Below are 20,618 nucleotides of genomic sequence, written 5' to 3' on the forward strand. Positions count from 1 at the left end.
AAACAGCTTTTGATGCCTTTATTTCTATTAAAAATCACAATTCAAACATAAATTTCCTTGGTCTCCATTCCCTATGATATTTATTAGTCTCAAACTCATACTGATTGTTCCCTTGTAACAACTCTTATATCACTACTCTGAGATATTCCAACCTACTAACTGGCCAGTTTAGGTCCCCATTATGCTCTCTGTTTCTTTAGTCTTTCTCCCCACCAATCTGCCTTGCACGCCAACAGGATTCCTCTGATATGCCTCTCTCCCTTCCAAATCTCCAGTGAGGCCTTAAACCCAAAAGCCATCAAGTCTAAGCTCCTACCTCAATACTGAAGACCAAATATAAACTGGTACCAATCTGTATTTTCTAATTTCATCTTTTACCACATCTTTTGTCAATTCTTTGTTCCAATCAAAGTTTATTACCATTCCTTAACTTATCTTGTGCTTATCCACAGCTGCACACCTGTATTTTTTTTTAACCATCCTTTTTCTATAATGCTTTTGCTGGTGCTTCAGACCTACTGAAAGACAATAGTGAAAAAAGTTTTAAGGACTTTTGATTCTGGCTCTGCCACTACTAGATCTGTGATCTTAAGCAACTTAGTTAACCTCTCTGAGTTTTAATTCTTCTTCTATAAGTTGGGAAGAATAATATCTACCTTAAACAGATATTACCTGAGATAATACAGGATAAGCACCTAGTGGTGTGCCTGGCATATAAGTATTTAATAAGTATTCAACATGCAGATTTCATGATAACTATTATCTTTCAAAACCTAATTTAAATCCAACCTCCTTCCTGAAGGTTTCCCAAAAGTGATCTGTACTTACAGTGTATAAAATCAGTTGACAACTAATCATGTAAAAACAAATGTTATTTGTTTTTCCTGATCTTAAATTATGTTTAAATTTTGCTGATTAGGCACTAGAAATGGAAGGAGCAGTAAAATACAGCTGCTGCCTCCTACGAACTCAAGTTGTAGGGATAAAGCAGACATATAAACAAACATTTAAGCATAAGTAACCTGGGGCCAGGTGCAGTGGCTCACGCCTGTAATCCTTAGCGCTCTGGGGGCCCAGGAAGGAAGGACTGCTTGAGCCCAGGAGTTTGGGGTTGCAGTTAGCTATGATGATGCCATTGTATTCTACCCAGGGCAACAGGGCAAGACTCTGTCTCAGGAAAACACCACCCCCCTGCAAATTATATATATATATATATATATATGGTAACCCAAAAAAGATGTGTACAGGTACTATGGTAGCGGAGAAGAAGGGATAATACTAAGCCTGCAATGTTAGGAAGGTATTCTGGTAGAGGTAACACCTCAGTTGAGTCTTAAAAAATGAGTAGGAGTTAGCCAAGGAGAAGTCATTGTAGGCACAAGAGGATGCATAAATACACAGATGGGTAAAATAACCTCTACAAGCAGTTCAGTTTTAGAAATTCAGATTGTGAAGTGTGGAGCAGCAGAAATGAGCCTGGAGCTGTAGGTGCATTATGGAAGGGTCAGTGTGTTATGGTAACCATTCTGGGCTTTATCCTGTAGGTTACTGTTCCTTTTTTTTTTTTTTGAGACAGAGCCTCACTCTGTTGCCCAGGTTACAATGCTGTGGCGTCAGCCTAACTCACAGCAACCTCAAATTCCTGGGCTCAAGCAATCCTCTTGCCTCAGCCTCCCGAGTAGGTATGATTACAGGGACGAGCCGCCATGCCCAGCTAATTTTTTGTTTCTTTATTAGTTGCCCAGCTAATTTTTTTCTGTTTTTACTAGAGATGGGGTCTTGCTCTTGCTCAGGCTAGTCTCAAACTCCTGAGCTCAAGCAATCCACCCGCCTCAGCCTCTCAGAGTGCTAGGATTACAGGCATGAGCCACCACACCTGAACCATTATTCCTAAAGCTTCAGTTATTTGCCTATGATTTTCATGGTTTTGTCAAACCTGTGTTCCACCTTAACTATTAATTACTTGATATTTTAATTTAAGATACCTTGCTTTTTGAAATAATACCTACTTTAGCTTATCCTAAGCAATATTTATAAAAATGAGTTTGATATGCCATTTATACTATTATAATACCCATTTAAAATAAATAAATATTAAAAATATTTATTCAAGATATACATACCACACTCTGGGGCAAGTGATGGGGACCTTCTGAATGGCAGGAATGTGATATGAATGGATTTGTTTTTAGACAGACCACAGTGGTAACTAAGTGGAGGCTGGACTTGGAGGGATGGTAAAACTGGAGTAGAAATAATGTTAGGAGGAAAAGATAACATGACAAACAAGGAAGGATGAACTGGGGAAGTGATAGTAGAGAGACAGACAAGGACCAAATCAGGGAGTTTTAGAAGGCAGGATCAGTAAGGGGACTTACTTATTGAATGGATATACAGGTAGAAGAAAGAATCTAGGACAGCTCCCAGGTTGAGTAAATAATGATTGGAAAAATAGAAACAAGAATAGGTTTTATAGGGAAGAGACAAAGTTTAATTTTAGATATGCTGAGTTTATAAGGCCTACTAAACAACGAAGTGAAGATATCCAAGAGACTTTTAGATACACAAATCTGAAAGTACAAGTGATAACCAGAGCTGGTGACACAAACTGAGGAATTGTCAGCATATGTGTTAATAAAAACCTCCAGAATGTATGAAGTCTCCAAAAATAAGGACACAAATTAGAAAAAAAATAACAGGTCTATAAGCAACCATAATATCTAAGGGAGTATCAAGGAAAATGAGCCCAAGAAGGAAAGCAATAAGGAATCACTAGAAAGATATAAGACCAGAAAAGAATGGTATCAGGGTAGCTGACAGATAATAAAAGACTAATAATTTCAATTGCTACAAATATCCGATAAAATCAGCTTTATTTAGAATGCAGTGTCTTATTCCCCTAACTAGATGGTTCATTTCTTTAGGTAATATCATTTTATTTTTATTAATTTCTTTGTGACACTTACAGTTCCAATGTAGTATCTCACACAAAGGAAACCCGTAAAATATATCTGTCAGTTTCGAGGAAAAAAGCATTTATTTGCTTCAACAAATAATAGGTTCTCCATGCAAAATAAATAAGGTTTTGAAACCGTGATAAAAAACGAAAGATATACTCATCTTGAATAGTTACCTGTACAAAAGCAACTCCAGTCATCAAAATTACTAGGGAGAGCCACTGGTACACACCTAATTTTTTACCAAGCATAGACACAGAAAATAATGCTGTTGTAAGAATTTTCAGCTGATACGTGACCTGAAAAAGAAAACAGCAATATTATTAATGTTTGTTTATGTTTTTTAATTTTTAGTTATTATGGGTACATATTAGGTATATATCTTTATAGGGTACATGAGATGTTTTGATATAGGCATACAACGTGAATTAATCATATCAAGGTAATTAGAATATCCATCACCTCATGCATTTAACATTTCTTTGAGTTAGGAACATTCTAATTCCACTCTTTTGCTTATTTTAAAGTATACCCTAACTTATTGTTGATTATAACCACTTTGTTGTGCTATCAAATATTGTTCATTTTACCTAACTGTATTTTTGCACCCATTAGCCATCCGCACTTTATCCCCCACTCCCTGCTACCTTTCCCGGCCTCTGGTAATCATCACTCTACTCTCTATCTCCATGAGATCAATTGTTTTTAATATTTAGCTCCCACATGAGTGAGAACATGCAAGATCTGTCTTTCTGTACTTGGCTTATTTCATTTAATATGATGTTCTCCAGTTTCATCCATGTTGTTTCAAATGGCAGGATTTCATTCTTTTTGTGGCTATATAATATTCCATTATGTATATGTACCACAATTTCCTTATCCATTCATCCACTGATGGACACTTAGGTTGATTCCATATCTTGGCTGTTGTGAATTGTGCTGCAATATGTTTGCATGTTTCTTAAAAGGACTATTAGAAATGTATTTTAAAGACCCCAGGGGCATGTTTAGTGGGTTGTACCTGGCCAGGAACTGGGATCTAAAGCTCCAGTCAATGCTAGTCTTGGGAATCCCTACTAGGTATCAGGGATCTTTGGACACTTGAGCCCAGGAGGTTGAGTGCAGGCTGGGTAACATAGCAAAATCCTGAAAAAAAAAGTCAGTAGTGCCACAATTGAGAAAAACTGCTCACAGAACATTATGCAGTGAACTTGGCAAAAAGAAGTCAAATAAAGGAAGAGATAGATTCCAATACAGTAACAGTTGGAGACTTCAACACCACACTCTCAGCATTAAAAAGATCATCTAGACAGAAAATCAACAAAGAAACACTGGATTTAAACTGCACATTAGACCAAATGGACCTATCAGACATTTACAGAATATTTCATCCAACAATTGCTGAGTACACATCCTCATTAGCAAGTAGAACGTTCTCCAGAATAGACCATTTACATATGTTAGGATACAAAACAATTCTTACCAAATTTTTAAAAATTGAAATCATATCAAGTATCTTCTCAGACCACAAGGAAATAAAACTAGAAATCAATAACAAAGAACTTTGGAAACTCTCTCAATACAAGGAAATAAAAAAAACATGCTCCTGAACAACCATTGAGTCAATGAAGAAATTAAGAAGGAAGACAAAAAATTTCTTGAAACAAATGAAACTGGAGGCCGGGCGAGGTGGCTCACACCTGTAATCCTAGCACTCTGGGAGGCTGAGGCAGGAGGATCACTTGAGGTCAGGAGTTCAGGACCAGCCTGAGCAAGAGCGAGACCCTGTCCCTACTAAAAATAGAAAGAAATGATCTGGACAGCTAAAAATATACATAGAAAAAAATTAGCTGGGCATGGTGGCACATGCCTGTAGTCTCAGCTACTCGGGAGGCTGAGGCAGAAGGATTGCTTAAGCCCAGGAGTTTGAGGTTGCTGTGAGCTTGATGCCACGGCACTCTAGCCCGGGCATGAGAGAGACTCTGTCTCCAAAAAAAAAAAAAAAAACCAAATGAAAATGGAAACACAAAATGCCAAAACCTATGGGATACAGAAAAAATAGTGCTAAGAGGAAAATTTAATGCCTATATCAAAAAAGTAGAAAGATTTCAAATAAATAATCTAATGATGTACCTTAAGTAACTAGAAAAGCAATTACAAACTCAACCCAAAATTAATAGAAGGAACAAAATAATAAAGATCAGAGCAGAACTAAATAAAATGGTGACTAAAAAAACAATACAAAGAGCCAAGTGCAGTGATTCATGCCTGTAATTCCAGCACTTTGGGAGGGAAGGGTGGGAGCACCGCTGGAGATCAGGAGTTCAAGACCAGGCTGGGCAATATAGTGAGACCTTGTCTCTACAAAAAATAATTTAAAAATTAGGGGCATGGTGATGAATGCCTATAGTCCCATCTACTCAGGGGGCTGAGGTGGGAGGATCCTTGAGCCTGGGAGGTCAAGGTTGTAGTGAGCTACATTAGCACCACAGCACTTCAGCCTGGGCAATACAGTGAGACTTTGTCTCAAAAAAAAGGAAAAAAAAAAAAAAACTATAGAAAGGATCAATGAAATAAAAAGTTGGTTTTTTGAAAAGATAAACCAAATCAACAAACCATTAGCTAAACTAACCAAGAAAAAAAGAGAGAAGACCCAAATAAATAAAATCAGAAATGAAAAAGGAGGCAAAACAACTGAAACCACAGAAATACAAAGGACCATTAGAGACTGTTAGGAGCCACTACACTAATAAACTAGAAAACCTCGAAGAAATGGATAAATTCTTGGACACAATCTACCAAGATTGAGCCACAAGAAATAGAAAACCTGAATAGACCAATAATGAGTAATGAGATTGAATCATTAATAAAAAGTCTCCCAAAAAAGAAAAGTTCAGGACTAGATGACTTTACTGTTGAATTCTACCAAGCCTATGAAGAAGAACTAAAATCAATTCCTCTGAAACTATTCCAAAATACTGAAAAGGAGGGAATTCTTCCTAATTCATTTTACAAGGCCAGCATAACCCTGATACCAAAACCAGACAAGGACATAACAAAAAAAGAAAATTACAGTCCAATATCCCTAATGAGCATAGACGCAAAAATCTTCAACAAAATAGTAGCCGGTGGAATCCAATAGAGCATCAAAAAGATTATTCACTGTAATTAAGTGGGATTTATCCCATAGATGCAAGGATGGGTCAACATATGCAAATCTATAGATGTGATACATCACATCAACAGAATGAAGGACAAAAATCATACGATCATCTCAACAGATGCAAAAAGCATTTGATAAAATTTAAAACATCCTTCATGATAAAAACTGTCAACAAATTAGGCATAGAAGGAGCATATCTCAACATAACAAAGGCCATATAAACAAACCTACAGCTTACCTCATAATGAAGCTGAAAGCTTCTAAGAACTGTAACAGGACAAAGATGCTCACTCTCACCACTCTTATTAAATATAGTACTGCAAATCCTAGCCAGAGCAATCAGGCAAGAGAAAGAAATAAAAGCATTCAAACTGGAAAAGATGGAGTCGAACTGTCCCTCTTTTCAGACAACATAATTTTATATATAGAAAAAACTAAAGATTCCACCTAAAAACTCTTAGAACTGATAAATGAATTCAGTTAAGTTGCCACACATAAAAATCAGTAGTATTTCTATAAACCAATAACAAACTAGCTGAAAAGGAAATCAAGAAAGTAATGCTATTTATAATGGCTACAAAAGAAAAAAAACCTAGGAATAAATTTAACCAAGGAGGTAAAGATCTCTATAAGGAAAACTATGAAACACTGATGAAGGAAATTGAAGAGGACACAAACAAATGGAAACACATCCCATGTTCAGAGACAGAAGAATAGATATTGTTAAAATGACCATACTACCCAAGGCAATCTACAGATTCAATGCAATCTCCATCAAAATACCAATGATATTCTTCACAGAAATAGAAAAAAATGCTCCTAAAATCCATATGGAACCACAAAATATCCTGAATAGCCAAAGCAATCCTGAGCAAAAAGAACAAAGCTTAAGGCATTGTACTACTTGACTTCAAAATATACTACTAAGCTATGGTAGCCAAACCCACATGGTATTGGTATAATAATACACACAAAGACCAGTGGAACACAATTAGAGAACCCCAAAATAAATCCATGTATTTACAGCCAGCTGATTTTTGACAAAGGCACCACAAACACACACTGGGGAAAGGACACCCTCTTCAATAAATGATGCTGGGAAATTGCATATCAATATGCAAAAGAATGAAACTAGACCCCTTTCTCTTACCATACTCAAATATCAACTCAAAATGGATTAAAGACTTAAGACTCAAAACTATAAAGCTAATAGAAGAAAATAGAGGGGGGAATGTTTTAGAACATTGATCTAGACTAAGATTTTATGGCTACAACTTCAAAAGCACAGGAAAAAAAAATATACAAATGGGATTATATTCAACTAAAAAGCTTCTGCAGAAGGAGACAATCCACAAAGGAGACAATCCACAATGTGAAGAGACAACCTGTAGAACAGGAGAACATATTTGCAACTATTCATCCAACATGGGACCAATATCCAGAATATACAAGGAATGCAAACAATTCAACAGCATAAAAACAAATAATCCCATTAAAAAGCAAGCAAAGGACCTGAATAGACATTTATAAAAAGAAGACATACAAATGGCCAAGAGGTATTTGAAAAAATGCTCAACATCACTAATTATCAGGGAAATGCAAATCAAAACCACAATAAGATAATCACCTCATTAGGATAGCTATTATCAAGAAGACAAAAAATAACATGCTGCCAAGGATGCAGAGAAAAGGGAACATATACACTGTTGGCAGGAATGTAAATTAGTATAGCTACTATGAAAATCAATATGAAGGTTTCTCAAAAAACTAAAAATAGAACTAACATATGACTCAGCAATCCCACAACTGGGTATTTATCCAAAGGAAAGGAAATCAGTATATCAATGGGATACCTGTACCCTCACGTTTATTGTAGCACTATTCACAATAACCAAGGTAGGCAATCAACCTAAGTATCTTACCAATGAATGAATGGATAAAGAAATGTGGTATATATACACAAAGGAATACTATTCAGCCAAAAGAAACAATGAAATCCTGTTATTTGCAACAACGTGGATGGAACTGAAGGTCATTATGTTAAGTGAAATAAGCCAGGCACAAAAAGACATGTTTTCATGCATATGTTGAAGCTAAAAAAGTTGATCTCATGGAGGTAAAGAATTGAATGATGGTTACGAGAGGCTGGGAAGAAAGCAGGAAGGAAGGATGAAGAGAGCTTGGTTAATGAATACAAACATACAGTTAGATACAAAGAATTAGTTCTAGGGGGATGGGACCAGCCTGTACTGGAGGCAGGCCTCACCACTCCCTCAAAAAAAAAAAAAAAAGAAGAAAGAAAGAATAAGTTCTAGTGTTTAACAGCACAGTAGGGGGACTATAGTTAATAATAATTCATTATAAATTCTAAAATAGCTAAAAAAGAAGATATGAAATGTTCCCAATATAAAGAAATGATAAATGTTTGAGGTAATGGACATCCTCAGTACCCTGATTTGATCATTACACATTGTATGCATGTATCAAAATATCACATGTATCCCATAAATATGTACACATATTATGTATCAATAAAATTTTTTTAAAGAAAGAAAGATATATATTTTAAGTACCTGATAAGTAGCTGCATCTAGATTTGACAGTGCCACATAGAGTAAATTGTTCTGAAGAGTATATATCCCTGATGGAATAGCAAGTTTAAGTGTTTCCATAGGTTTATTAACAATTTCATCGTGTAGTACCCGATTCAGTGCTCTCAGACTACATTCTAGGAAAAAACAATAAATGGGAAAAATTAGTAATTAAGTAACTCTGAATGAGTTGCATATCCTCTCTCTCTCAAGGATTCAGTTTTCTCACCTGTGTAAAAAGGAAATGGAGCTACATGGTAAGATATGTTTAGGTCTAAAATATACCTTTATGATGCTAATTTTTCTAATGTTAAATATTGTAAGATAGCATATTAAGAAGAGCATTATCCCCATATTCTTTCATTCTGATATATAATCAAATTGATTATATGCATGTATCTACATATATACACACTCACATGTATATATATTTATGATAACCAAAAGCTCACAGTATTAATTTATCAACCAGATATTGTTACTTTACTGTAACATTATAAAAACTTGTATTTTGTGTATTCCATATATCATCATCCATTCATACCACTTAATAATTGTGAGATTTTAATCATAAAAGTAGTAGGTAAACCAATTAGGGAGTGGGTTTGGTTGGTTAGTTAATTCCAACTAACACTAACTCAGCCCCACAGGGACTTGTCTCACATATCATGAGTCCAGATCTAAAATTTCTACAACAGCTCTGGGATCCAGGTTTTCTGTCTATAGGCATATTTCGTTTAATCATGCTTTACTTTCTTGTGCTTTGCAGATATTGTGTTTTTTAAAAATTGGAAGTTCGTGGCAACCCTGCATTGAGCAAGTTACAGAAGGTACCCACAGTGTCCAGCTGCGAAAAGAAGGACAAAGTCCTTTGGGGCAAAGGATTCTGAGAGGAGTAGGGAGGTGGATCCTGGAAGCAAATAAACCGACTCTTAAAAATGACTGTCACTGACTCGAAAACAAAACAGATTAGCTCTGGCACAGGCTGCCAACCAGTAGTCTGCAAGAAGGCTTGTTCTTCTTCCACTTCTCCCACCCTGAGACTTCAAGGGTAAGAGGAACCCAAAGCGGTGCCCTCCCCTTCCTGGTTGCATGGATCCCTAACACTACCTTTTAAAGGCCTTCCAATATCTTTGTTGGAAACCTTCCAACCACTGCAGTCCACTCTGGTGATGGAAAGGCTGAAACTAATATTCTAGGTTCAGTTGGGTCATCAAATACTAGAGCAGAATTTATCTCTTTCCTATTAATACAATGCTGCTATAAATTAAGCTTGTTTCTATATTGCAGTGATTAAAACTATGTCCAAGAGAAACATATTTAGAAAAAAGAGAGCAGAAAAATAAAACTAAATAACTGTGTTAGAGTAGAATAACTGACTTTAAAATTTTCTGCAATGTGATCTTGAGAAAATTTTTGGATTGTAAAATATATATTAGATAATAATGTCCAATTTTTTTGAAACCAAAATGTACCTGATATATTCCTGATAATAACAGGCACTATTCTAAGATCCTTTCATATACTGTATATATATTGGCTTTTTACCTTCATACTTTTTATTTATTGTCTATATGATTATCCTAACAAGGTCACCAAATGACTGCTGCACCTCTGGTTCCTGTTTCAGGCAGCAAGAAGGAAAAAGAGGAAACTGGCAGTCATCTTTGTTCTTATTGAACAAGACTGTGTTGCATAGCTATCCCTAGCTGCAAGGAAGATGGGTCTTTTCCTGTATTTCCTCCATATTAGAGACAGGAAAGGGAGAAAGGGATTAGAAATGGATTTTGAACTAGCCAACCTATAGTATCAGTCACAAAAAATGTCCAAAGAATTTTAAGAGACATACAAACCCTTTAAGAAAGAAATTCCAAGGAACCCTACCACTTTACCAACAATGACACTTTGTTGATGATTTTCTCTCCCAAAATAAAATGGGAAAAGTTTGATTATGAAAAGTCTTCTGAAATGAAAAAAACTTTAAAGATTGCTACCTGATACTCACCATCTCCCCATTCCAAAATAATAGTCAAAAAATTGTTAACTAAAAGTTACCAAAGACTTTTTCCTAATTTTACTAGGAAAAAAAATCTCAAATATTGACACATTTTTAAATTTTTAAATTAAAATTTTAAATAATGAATGCTGGCCGGGCGCAGTGGCTCACGCCTGTAATCCTAGGCCGAGGCGGGTGGATCGCTCAAGGTCAGGAGTTCAAGACCAGCCTGAGCAAGAGCGAGACCCCGTCTCTACTAAAAATAGAAAGAAATTATCTGGCCAACTAAAATATATATATATAGAAAAAATTAGCCAGGCATGGTGGCACATGCCTGTAGTCCCAGCTACTCGGGAGGCTGAGGCAGTAGAATCGCTTAAGCCCAGGAGTTTGAGGTTGCTGTGAGCTAGGCTGATGCCACGGCACTCACTCTAGCCCAGGCAACAGAGTGAGACTCTGTCTCAAAAAAAAAAAAATAATAATAACAATAATGAATGCTATCACATATTTTTCTCACTTGCACTTTAGGGAAGGTCTGTTTCACCTTCCTGCCAATTCCTGGTATTGTTAAGACTTTTTATTTTTGCCAATCTGAGGGTAATTTGTGTCTCTTGGTTTTAATGGATTTCCCTGATTGCCAGTGAGATTGAGCATCTTATATATTTATTGGCCATTCAGGTTTCCTCTTCTAAGAATTGCCTATTTATATCCTTTGTCTCCTTTTCTACTGAGTTGTTGTCTTTTTCTTATTAAGTTTTAGAAATTCTTGGTAATTCTGGTTATTAAATGTTGGTGATTCCATGTGATATAAATCTTTTCTCAATCTGTGGCTTGTCTTCTCACTTGGTTTGATTTATTGATGTTTCTCATTTTAATGTACCCCAAATTATCTATTTTTTCCTTTATGGCCTTATTTGTGCCTCTTTTGTTGTTGTTATAGTCCATCTGCCTGCCTGCCTGCCTGCCTTCCCTCCTTCCTTCCTTTATTTATTTTAGGAGACAGGGTTTTTCTGTCACCCAGGCTGGAACTCCTGGGCTCAAGTGATCCTCCCACCTCAGCCTCATGATCTGGCTTTATTAGAATGTAAAGCCTTCCAATGTAATAGCCCCCTAGGGTGGTAAACAAAATCTTAGCTGGGGTGTTGTGCTCACTTGGATGACATCCTGCCTGAGTCAATGTGCAGTTACTATTCTGGTAGGATCCAGACTTCACCCCAATCCCTTCTCCTCCTGGGTACGTGAAGGGGCACAGCACAGGGCTCTGGAAATCACTACTGCCTGGAAGCCTTTCACTAAGCCCTAACCTCTGACCAAACACTTAATATTTGTTCTGGGCTACTGAGTTTGCAACACACTTGACATTTATTGTTTGTTCTCACACCCATCCCATGAGACAGGTAGGACCTTCCATTTTACAGATGTGAAAACCAGTGAGACTCTATAACTTGCCCAAGGACAGGGAGTTGATAACTGACAGAACCCAAGACTTCTGACTCCAAATCCTATACTCTCCCTACCACACCTCTGTCTTCCAATTTCACAGCAGCGGACTGTCTGGGTGACTTGGCACAGCTTCCTCTAAGAACTGGCTCTTAACAGAAACTTCTGGCCATTATCTGACTGAATGTCATACACAAGTCCAGTAAGAACTTGCACTAAAAGCCTTTTTCCTAAACCTGGTTACCAGCTTCTGCCTCATGGATTTCTTTATCCCTAAAGACAAGATCCCTAAAAGCAAACTCTCCAGGTGCCTGATCCCCTTCTTCAACCTTACCCACACCCACAGTCTTCCTGTCAGAGATCCAAGCAGCTCAGGGCCACCCAGAGGCCTGGCTCCCAGTTGTTAACTTGAGAGTGTCCAGCATCCCAAACACCTGTGAGAATCATTCTCTGTTCAGGATGTGTCCCATAGTGCAGAATGAGGTAGAAGGTCTGCCTTCCACTGTACTGCTAGATATGCATGAACAGCTCCTGAGGCTGTTCCTCGGTTCTGTCAGGGGCATCCCATCTGCCACAGGACAGTATGTGTCCTACCGCCAGCCCCAGAAGGTTAGTTGAGCCACCTGCAGCACGGTGCCAGCCTCGCTCACATACAGGATTCCCACCAGTCTCCGGAAGAAATAGCTCATCCAGCTGAGCATAGCCGGGGTGAAGCCAGCTATCCTGTTCAGGAGGCACAGGGGAGCTGAGAGTCATGAGGCCCTGGGAGCACCAACAGAAACCTGGTGGCAAGGCCACCACTGTCAGGGCAGTCTGTGCCACCTTCAGCTAAAAGATGTACCCAAAGACTCTGATGGCATCAAAACTGTGGACTGTCTGGAATTTTTCAATCTCTGTGCCTGGTGATTTCTTCTTTGAGGTGGGTGACATGCTCCCCACCCACCTCATAGGACTCTCCTGCCCACTGCAGCACCACAGCCCATGGAGAGGCCTTCCCCCATGCAGCTGGCCCCTACAACCTCAGCACAGCTCAGAGGAGGGCAGCCATGGCTCTGCTGCCTATTGCCGGAAGTCTTATTTGTGCCTTTCATATCTTATTTGAAATCATTCATAGTACCAGGGTCATAAAGTTTTACTTTTTAAATGTCAATTTTTAATCCGCCTGGAATTTATTTTTGTGTATGGTATATCTATTTGTGCTTTGATGCACTGAACGTTGGTTTTGCTGCATCTCTCTACAATGCAACTATTTGTGTCAAAGATATCTTTAGCTCCACAATGTTAAATGCAGTGGATACTTCTCTTGTCTACACCTTAAATCAAACACACTACTTTCTCAGTTTTCCTATTATATTTTCATGGTTTTCTTTCTATCTGGCTGGTGACTCCTTCCTAGTCTTCTTTTGCTGATTCCTCCTTCTGAATCTGACCTCTAAATATTGGGAATGTGACAGAGCTCAGTCTGACCTTCTTTTCTAATATATACTAGGTTATCTCATCCAATGATTAACTTCAAAATGACAAATCTTTGAGTTCCATATTCATAGACTCTACTATTTGACATCTCAATTGGGATGTTTTATAGGTGTCTCAAATTTAATAAGGTCCAAAGAGAAGCCTTAATTTTCCCCTGAATCTGTCTTTCTTATATCATTCATTGCAGTACCCATTCACCCAGTAATTTAATCTGAAAATCCAGAAGTTATTCCTCAAACTGGATTCCTCCTTTTTCCTGACCTTCACTTACCTAATCTATTAGCAAGTAATGTCAGATGTAGTTCAAAAGAAAACATACAAATAGCCAGTAAGCACATGAAAAGTTATTATTATTAGTCATAGAGAAACACAAGTGAAAACCATAATGAGACACTACTTTACATCTGCTAGAATGGCTATAATTTTTTTAAAAAATAGAAAATAAGCATTGGTGAGGAATGAGAAATTATAACATTTGTACGTTGTTGGCAGAAATGTAAAATGGTCCAGTTGCTGTGGAAAATAGTTTGATGGTTCCATAGAAAGTTAAACATAGGCCGGGCGTGGTGGCTCACGCCTGTAATCCTAGCCCTCTGGGAGGCCGAGGCAGGTGGATCGCTCGAGGTCAGGAGTTCGAGACCAGCCTGAGCGAGACCCCGTCTCTACTAAAAATTGAAATAATTATCTGGACAACTAAAAATATATATAGAAAAAATTAGCCGGGCATGGGGGCACATGCCTGTAGTCCCAGCTACTCGGGAGGCTGAGGCAGTAGGATTGCTTCAGCCCAGGAGTTTGAGGTTGCTGTGAGCTAGGCTGATGCCACAGCACTCTAGCCGGGCAACAGAGCGAGACTCTGTCTCAAAAAAAAAAAAAAAGAAAGTTAAACATAGAATTACCATGTGACCCAGCAATTCCACACCTATATATACCCAAAAGAAATGAAAGTAGGGACTCAACAGATACTGATACATCTATTGCAGCATTACTCATTGTTCATGCCAGCATTATTCACAATAGCCAAAAGGTGGAAACAACCCAAGTGTCTAACTACATATGAGTGGATAAACAAAATGTGGTATATCCATACACAGGAATACTACTCAGCCATAAAAAGGAATAAAGTTCTGATACATGTTACAACATGGGTTGAAAATATCATGCTAAATGAAATAAGCCAGACCTAAAAGGACAAACATACGATTCTACCTATACAAAATATTTAGAATAGGCAAATTTATAGAGACAGAAAGTAAATTACAGGTTACTGGGAGGTGAGGGTAAGGGAGGATGAAGAGTTATTACTTAATAGTTACAGAGTTTTTGTTTATGGTGATGAAAATGTTTTGGAAATAGTGGTGACGGTTGTGCAACATTGTGAATGTAATTAATGTCAATGAATTTTACACTAATAATGGTGAAAATGGAAAATTTTATGTTATATATATATACATTTTGCCACAACTTAAAAAGTTTAAAAATGTAATACACCAAAACATCAATAAATTGTACACTTTAAATGTGTGAATTGTATGGTTTGCGAATTATATCTCAATGAAACTATTTTAAAAAACTATATAAAAGTAGTTACTACTGGACTAATCAATGAAGCAAATAAAATAAAAAGTCTTTAGCAAAGAATTATTGTTTCCCTCTAAAGTTCTAACAGTCACATAATTATAAAATTTATTCTCAAATTATTATAAATGCAAGAAACTATGTTTCATATTTATAGCATTAACCAAAAGACATGAATCATGATACAGATTAAGATAAAATGCCTTTATTACTAGACTTAAACTGCCTTAATACATTTTTTATAATATCAAAATGTCCCTAATACTAGAGCATTAGATAATGCAAGAGTTCAAATGTGTAGTTACCAATATACATTTACATATCTATGTAAACTAAATAAATTGCATTGGTTAAAAACAAAAAACCTAGATACCTACTGCTGTCTTTGTAGACTAACAAAATACAGGCCATGATCTTCAAAAGTTCAGCAACAACCACTGCTGTAGAAGATAGATAACGAGGTCCCTCCTCTTTTAAAGTCCTAGAATAACGCATCGTTAGAACCAAACTGGTGGTCTGAAAGACTAAAATTCCCAAGGAAAGGTATTTTAGGTTGGCAGACATTGTTTTATCTTCATTTGCCTGAAAAACAAAATAAACAGGGCAAGTAAATAAAATTACAACACAAAGAAATTATTAATAGTATATTAAAAACTACCAACTTCCAGACAAGATGGGGTGAGCACATTTCACCCAATTTTTCGTGCTAATTACAACCAAAAACCTTGTACCAAAGCCAAAAAGCAACTACCAGAACACTCTGAAATGTAAAGAAAATAAGGCAAACTTGCTGATACCTCAGGTCTTGAGCAATGACCAGGTAATGAATTTGCTCAAGACTTTTTGCCACCATGGGTGCTACAACAACTCACAACCTGGAACTGTCAAGAGGCATAGAACAACAACAGCAACAAAAAATCCCCAAGAAAAACCTACTCTCTCTAACCAAACGGCTGGGAAGATAACAGTCCTGCAGGATGAAATCCTTTCAATTGGATACTATGTAAGCTGTAGGATGAAGCCCTGGTGACCATCCTTGCACCAAAATGAGAGTGCAGAAGATGGTCCTCCCTCCCCCCACTAGGGGTTGCAGCCACAAGAACTATGGGGTGAAACCTGTTGACCATTCCTGTGCTATACAAGGTGAATGTCAGCAAAGAGGCATTACCTTTCCTCCCTCCCCAGTGACTATTAACATAGATGATTTAAGAAGGAACTAGAGTCTCATGATAGAATACTCAAAATGTCCAGGATACAATCCAAAATGAGTATACTCATCATACCCCAAAACCAGAAAAAATCTCAGCTTGGATGAGTAAAGACAAGCAATAGACAACAATGCAGAAATGACACAGATGTTGGAATTATAAGAGAAGAATTTCAAAGAACCTATCTTAAAAATGCAGCAACAGGTTGGGTGCAGTGGCTTGCGCCTGTAATCCTAGCACTCTGGAAGGCCAAGGCAGGAGGATCACTTGAGGTCAGGAGATCGAGACCAGCCTGAACAAGGGTAAGACCCTGTCTCTACAACAAACAGAAAAATTCAGCTGGGCACGGTGGCTTGTGCCTATAGTCCCAGCTACTTGGAAGGCTGAGGCAGAAGGATCACTTGAGCCCAGGAACATGTGGTTGCAGTGAGCTATGATCACAACACCACACTCTATCACTTTATCCCAGGCAACAAAGCAAGACCCTGACTCCCCCCTCCCCCCCAAAAAAACCAAAAAAACCTAACAACAACATTATAAACACACAAAATAATTTTAGACTCACATAGAAGTTGAAAAATACTACAGAAGTTCTCATGTACCCTTTACCCAGCTTCCTCCAATGATAATAGTCACAAAGTCCCTATATTTTCCCTCAAATAATTCAGTATTACTCCAACAGACACACTTGACACCTGAAATATGAAGACACAAATAGGTTAAAAAATAAAAGGATAGGAAAAGATATATAGTGAAAAAATAACTATAAGAAAATTGGAGGGGGCCATATTAATATCAGGCAAAATGGACTATATAAGAATTATTTCTAGCATCAAAGAAGGACATTTCATAATGATAAAAGAGTCAATATCAATATACATCAGGAAAATATAAACATTATAAATATATATGTGCCTAATAACATAGCTTTAAAATACATAAAGCAAAAGCTAACATATCTAAAGAGAAAAACAGATAAATCTAGTCATAATTATATATTTTTAACCTATCTTTCTCAGTAATAAGTAGAATAGACAAAAAAACTCAGTAAAGATATAGAAAATCTGAACACTATCAACTAACATAATTGACGTACACATAGAAATGCTCTAACCTTCAAGGAAGAACTTAATGCAGAGTATGTGGTCAGCTGGCTTCTTTCCCAGTCAAGATTACATCCCCTGCCTCAGATTTATCTAAAGACACAATTCAAACCCAAACAAAATCCCTGCTGGCTTTTTTGGTATTAATAGAAACTGGCAAGTTGATTTTAAAATCCATATGGAAATACAAAGGACCTAGACAACCAAAACCATTTTGGAAAAGAAAAACAAAGTTCAAAGAGTTAAACTACTGAACTTCCATACTTACTAGAAAGTTATAGTAATCAAAACTGATATTGACATAAGGACAGAAGTATAGATCTATGCAACACAATACAGTTCAGAATCAGATCCACATATCTTAGTTCAGGTTGCTATAACTAAGTATCACAGATGGGTGGCTTATAACCAACAGAAATTTATTTCTTACGGTTCTAGATACTAGAAGTCTAAGACCAGGGTGCTAGCATAGTAGGGTTCTGGTGAAGCCCTTCTTCTGGGTTTGCAGATGTCTGTCTTCTCATTGTATCCTCATGTAAAAAGAGAGTTCTCTGGGGTTCCTTTATATAAAGGCACTAATCTCATTTATGAGGGCTCCACTCTCATTCACGAGGGTGAACGTTCCATTCTCATGACCTAATTACCTCTCAAAGACCCCTCTTCCTAATACCATCACATTGGGATTTAGGATTTCAACATATGAATGAGGAAAATGGCAGGATACAAATATTTGGTTCATTGCATCATACATATTTGATCAAATGATTTTTAACAAAAGCTCCAAAGAGAAAGGACAGCCTTTTAGGCGTATAGTTGTGGAACAATGAGATGTCTGCATTTTTTTAAAAAAATGAACCTTTACCCTTAACTGCCTCAAACATTAACTAGAAATATATCACAGACCTATCACAAAAGCTAAAACTACAAATATTCAATAAGAAGGTATAGGAGAATATTGTAGCCTTGTAAAGATAGGCAAAGATTTCTTAGGTAGGATACAAAAAGCACTAACCATAGATGAAAAAAATGAATAAACTGGACATATTAAAATTAAAAACTGCTATTCCAAAGACTGCAAAAATAATATGCAAAGGCAAACCACATTACAGAGGAAAATATTATCAATACATATATCTGACAATAGCCTTATATCCATAATATATACAGAACTCTAATAATATAGTAAGTAAAAGAAAAACAACCCAAGTTAAAAATAGGCAAAAGATATTTCATTAATAAAGATAAATCAGGGCTAAAAATCAGCACTCTTTCATGATAAAAACCCTCAACAAACTAGGCATAGACAGAATATATCTCAAGATTATAAAAGCCATATATGACAAACCCACAACCAACATCATACCAAATGGGAAAAAGTTGAAAGCATTCGCACTAAGAATTGGAACAAGACAAGGGTGCCCACTGTCACCACTTCTAGTCAACATAGTGCTGGAAGTCCTAGCCAGAGCAGTCAGGCAAAAGAAAGAAATAAAGGGTATCCAAATCAGTAAAGAGGAGGTCAAACTATTGCTTTTTGCTGACTATGTGATCTTATATCTAGAAAACCCCAAACACTCTACCAGGAGACTCCTGGAATTGATAAATAAAGTCAGCAAAGTCTCGGGTTACAAAATCAATGTACACAAATCAGTAGCATTCCTATACACCAATAACAGTCAAGCTGAGAGTCAAATCAAAGACTCCATACCATTCACAATAGCTACAAAGAAAATAAAATACCTAGGAATATACTTAACCTAGGAGGTAAAAGATCTTTACAAAGAGAACTACGAAACACTAAGGAAAGAAATTGCAGACACACAAACAAATGAAAAAACATACCACAATCATAGATCAGTAGAATCAACATTGTTAAAACGTCCATACTACCCAAAGTGATTTACAGATTCAATGCAATCTCCATCAAAATACCAGCGTCATATTTCACAGAGCTAGAAAAAATAATGCTATGCTTAGTTTGGAACCAGAAAAGAGTCCAAATAGCCAAAGCAATCTTAGGCAAAAGGAACAAGTCTGGAGGCATTGCCAGACTTCAAACTATACTACAAGGCTATAGTGACCAAAACAGCATGATATTGGCACAAAAATTGAGACATAAACCAATGGATCAGATCAGAGAACCCACATATAAAACCATCCATATTCAGCCAACTGATCTCTGACAAAGCAGACAACAATATACACAGTAGAAAAGATACTCTATTCAATAAATGGTGCTGGGAAAATTGGATAGCCACATGCAGAAGAATGAAAAAGGATCCATATCTCTCACCACTCACAAAAATTAATTCAAGATGGATAAAAGAGTTAAATGTAAAGCATGAAACCATAAGAATTCTAGAAGAAAATGTTGGAAAATTCTTTTAGATATCAGTCTAGGCAAAGAATTTATGACTAAGACCTCAAAGGCAATTACAGCAACAACAAAAATAAATAAATGGGACTTGATTAAATTAAAAAGCTTCTGCACAGCTAAGGAAATACACAGCAGAGCAAATAGATAACCTACAGAATGAGAGAAAATATCTGCAAGCTATATATCCTATAAAGAGCTAATAACCAGAATCTACAAAGAACTCAAGCAAATCAGCAAGGAAAAAACAGACAACCCCATTAAAAAGTGGGCAAAAGACATGAACAGAAGCTTTTTAAAAGAAGATAGACAAATGGCCAACAAACATATGAAAAAATGCTCAATGTCACTAATTATCAGGGAAATGCAAACTGAAACCACAATGAGATAATCACCTTACCCCAGTTAGAATGGCTTTTATTAAAAAGTCTATCAACAATAGGTGCTGGCATGAATGTAGAGAGAAAGGAATGGTTATACACTGTTAATGGGACTGCAAATTAGTACAACTTCTATGGAAAACAGTATGGAGATTCCTCAAAGAACTAAAAGTAGAACTACCATTTGATCCAGCAATCCCACTACTAGGGATTTACCCAAAGGAAAAGAAGTCATTTTATCGAAAAGACACCTGCACTCAAATGTTTATTGTAGTACAATTCACAATTGCAAAGATATGGAATCAACGCAAGTGCCCATCAATTCATGAGTGGATTAGCAAAATTTGGTATA

At 36.8% G+C, this 20,618-nt stretch overlaps 1 protein-coding gene across 3 annotated transcripts in view; it reads right to left on the reverse strand.

Annotated features, from left to right (window-relative positions):
* SLC35A3 (solute carrier family 35 member A3) overlaps window positions 1-20,618 on the reverse strand; it is a 50,486-nt gene that overhangs the window by 13,100 nt on the left and 16,768 nt on the right. For all 3 annotated transcript variants that reach the window (XM_045547461.1, XM_045547460.1, XM_045547459.1), the window contains 3 exons: window positions 15,579-15,783; window positions 8,694-8,848; window positions 3,134-3,256 (listed from right to left, as the gene is read on the reverse strand). In XM_045547461.1, coding sequence (XP_045403417.1) covers window positions 3,134-3,256; window positions 8,694-8,848; window positions 15,579-15,765 — 465 coding nt within the window. In that variant the 5' untranslated portion in view covers window positions 15,766-15,783. The remainder of the gene's footprint in view (window positions 1-3,133; window positions 3,257-8,693; window positions 8,849-15,578; window positions 15,784-20,618) is intronic.

Source organism: Lemur catta, chromosome 3, assembly GCF_020740605.2.
Source record: "Lemur catta isolate mLemCat1 chromosome 3, mLemCat1.pri, whole genome shotgun sequence".
In the NCBI taxonomy this organism is placed as follows: Eukaryota; Metazoa; Chordata; class Mammalia; order Primates; family Lemuridae; genus Lemur; species Lemur catta.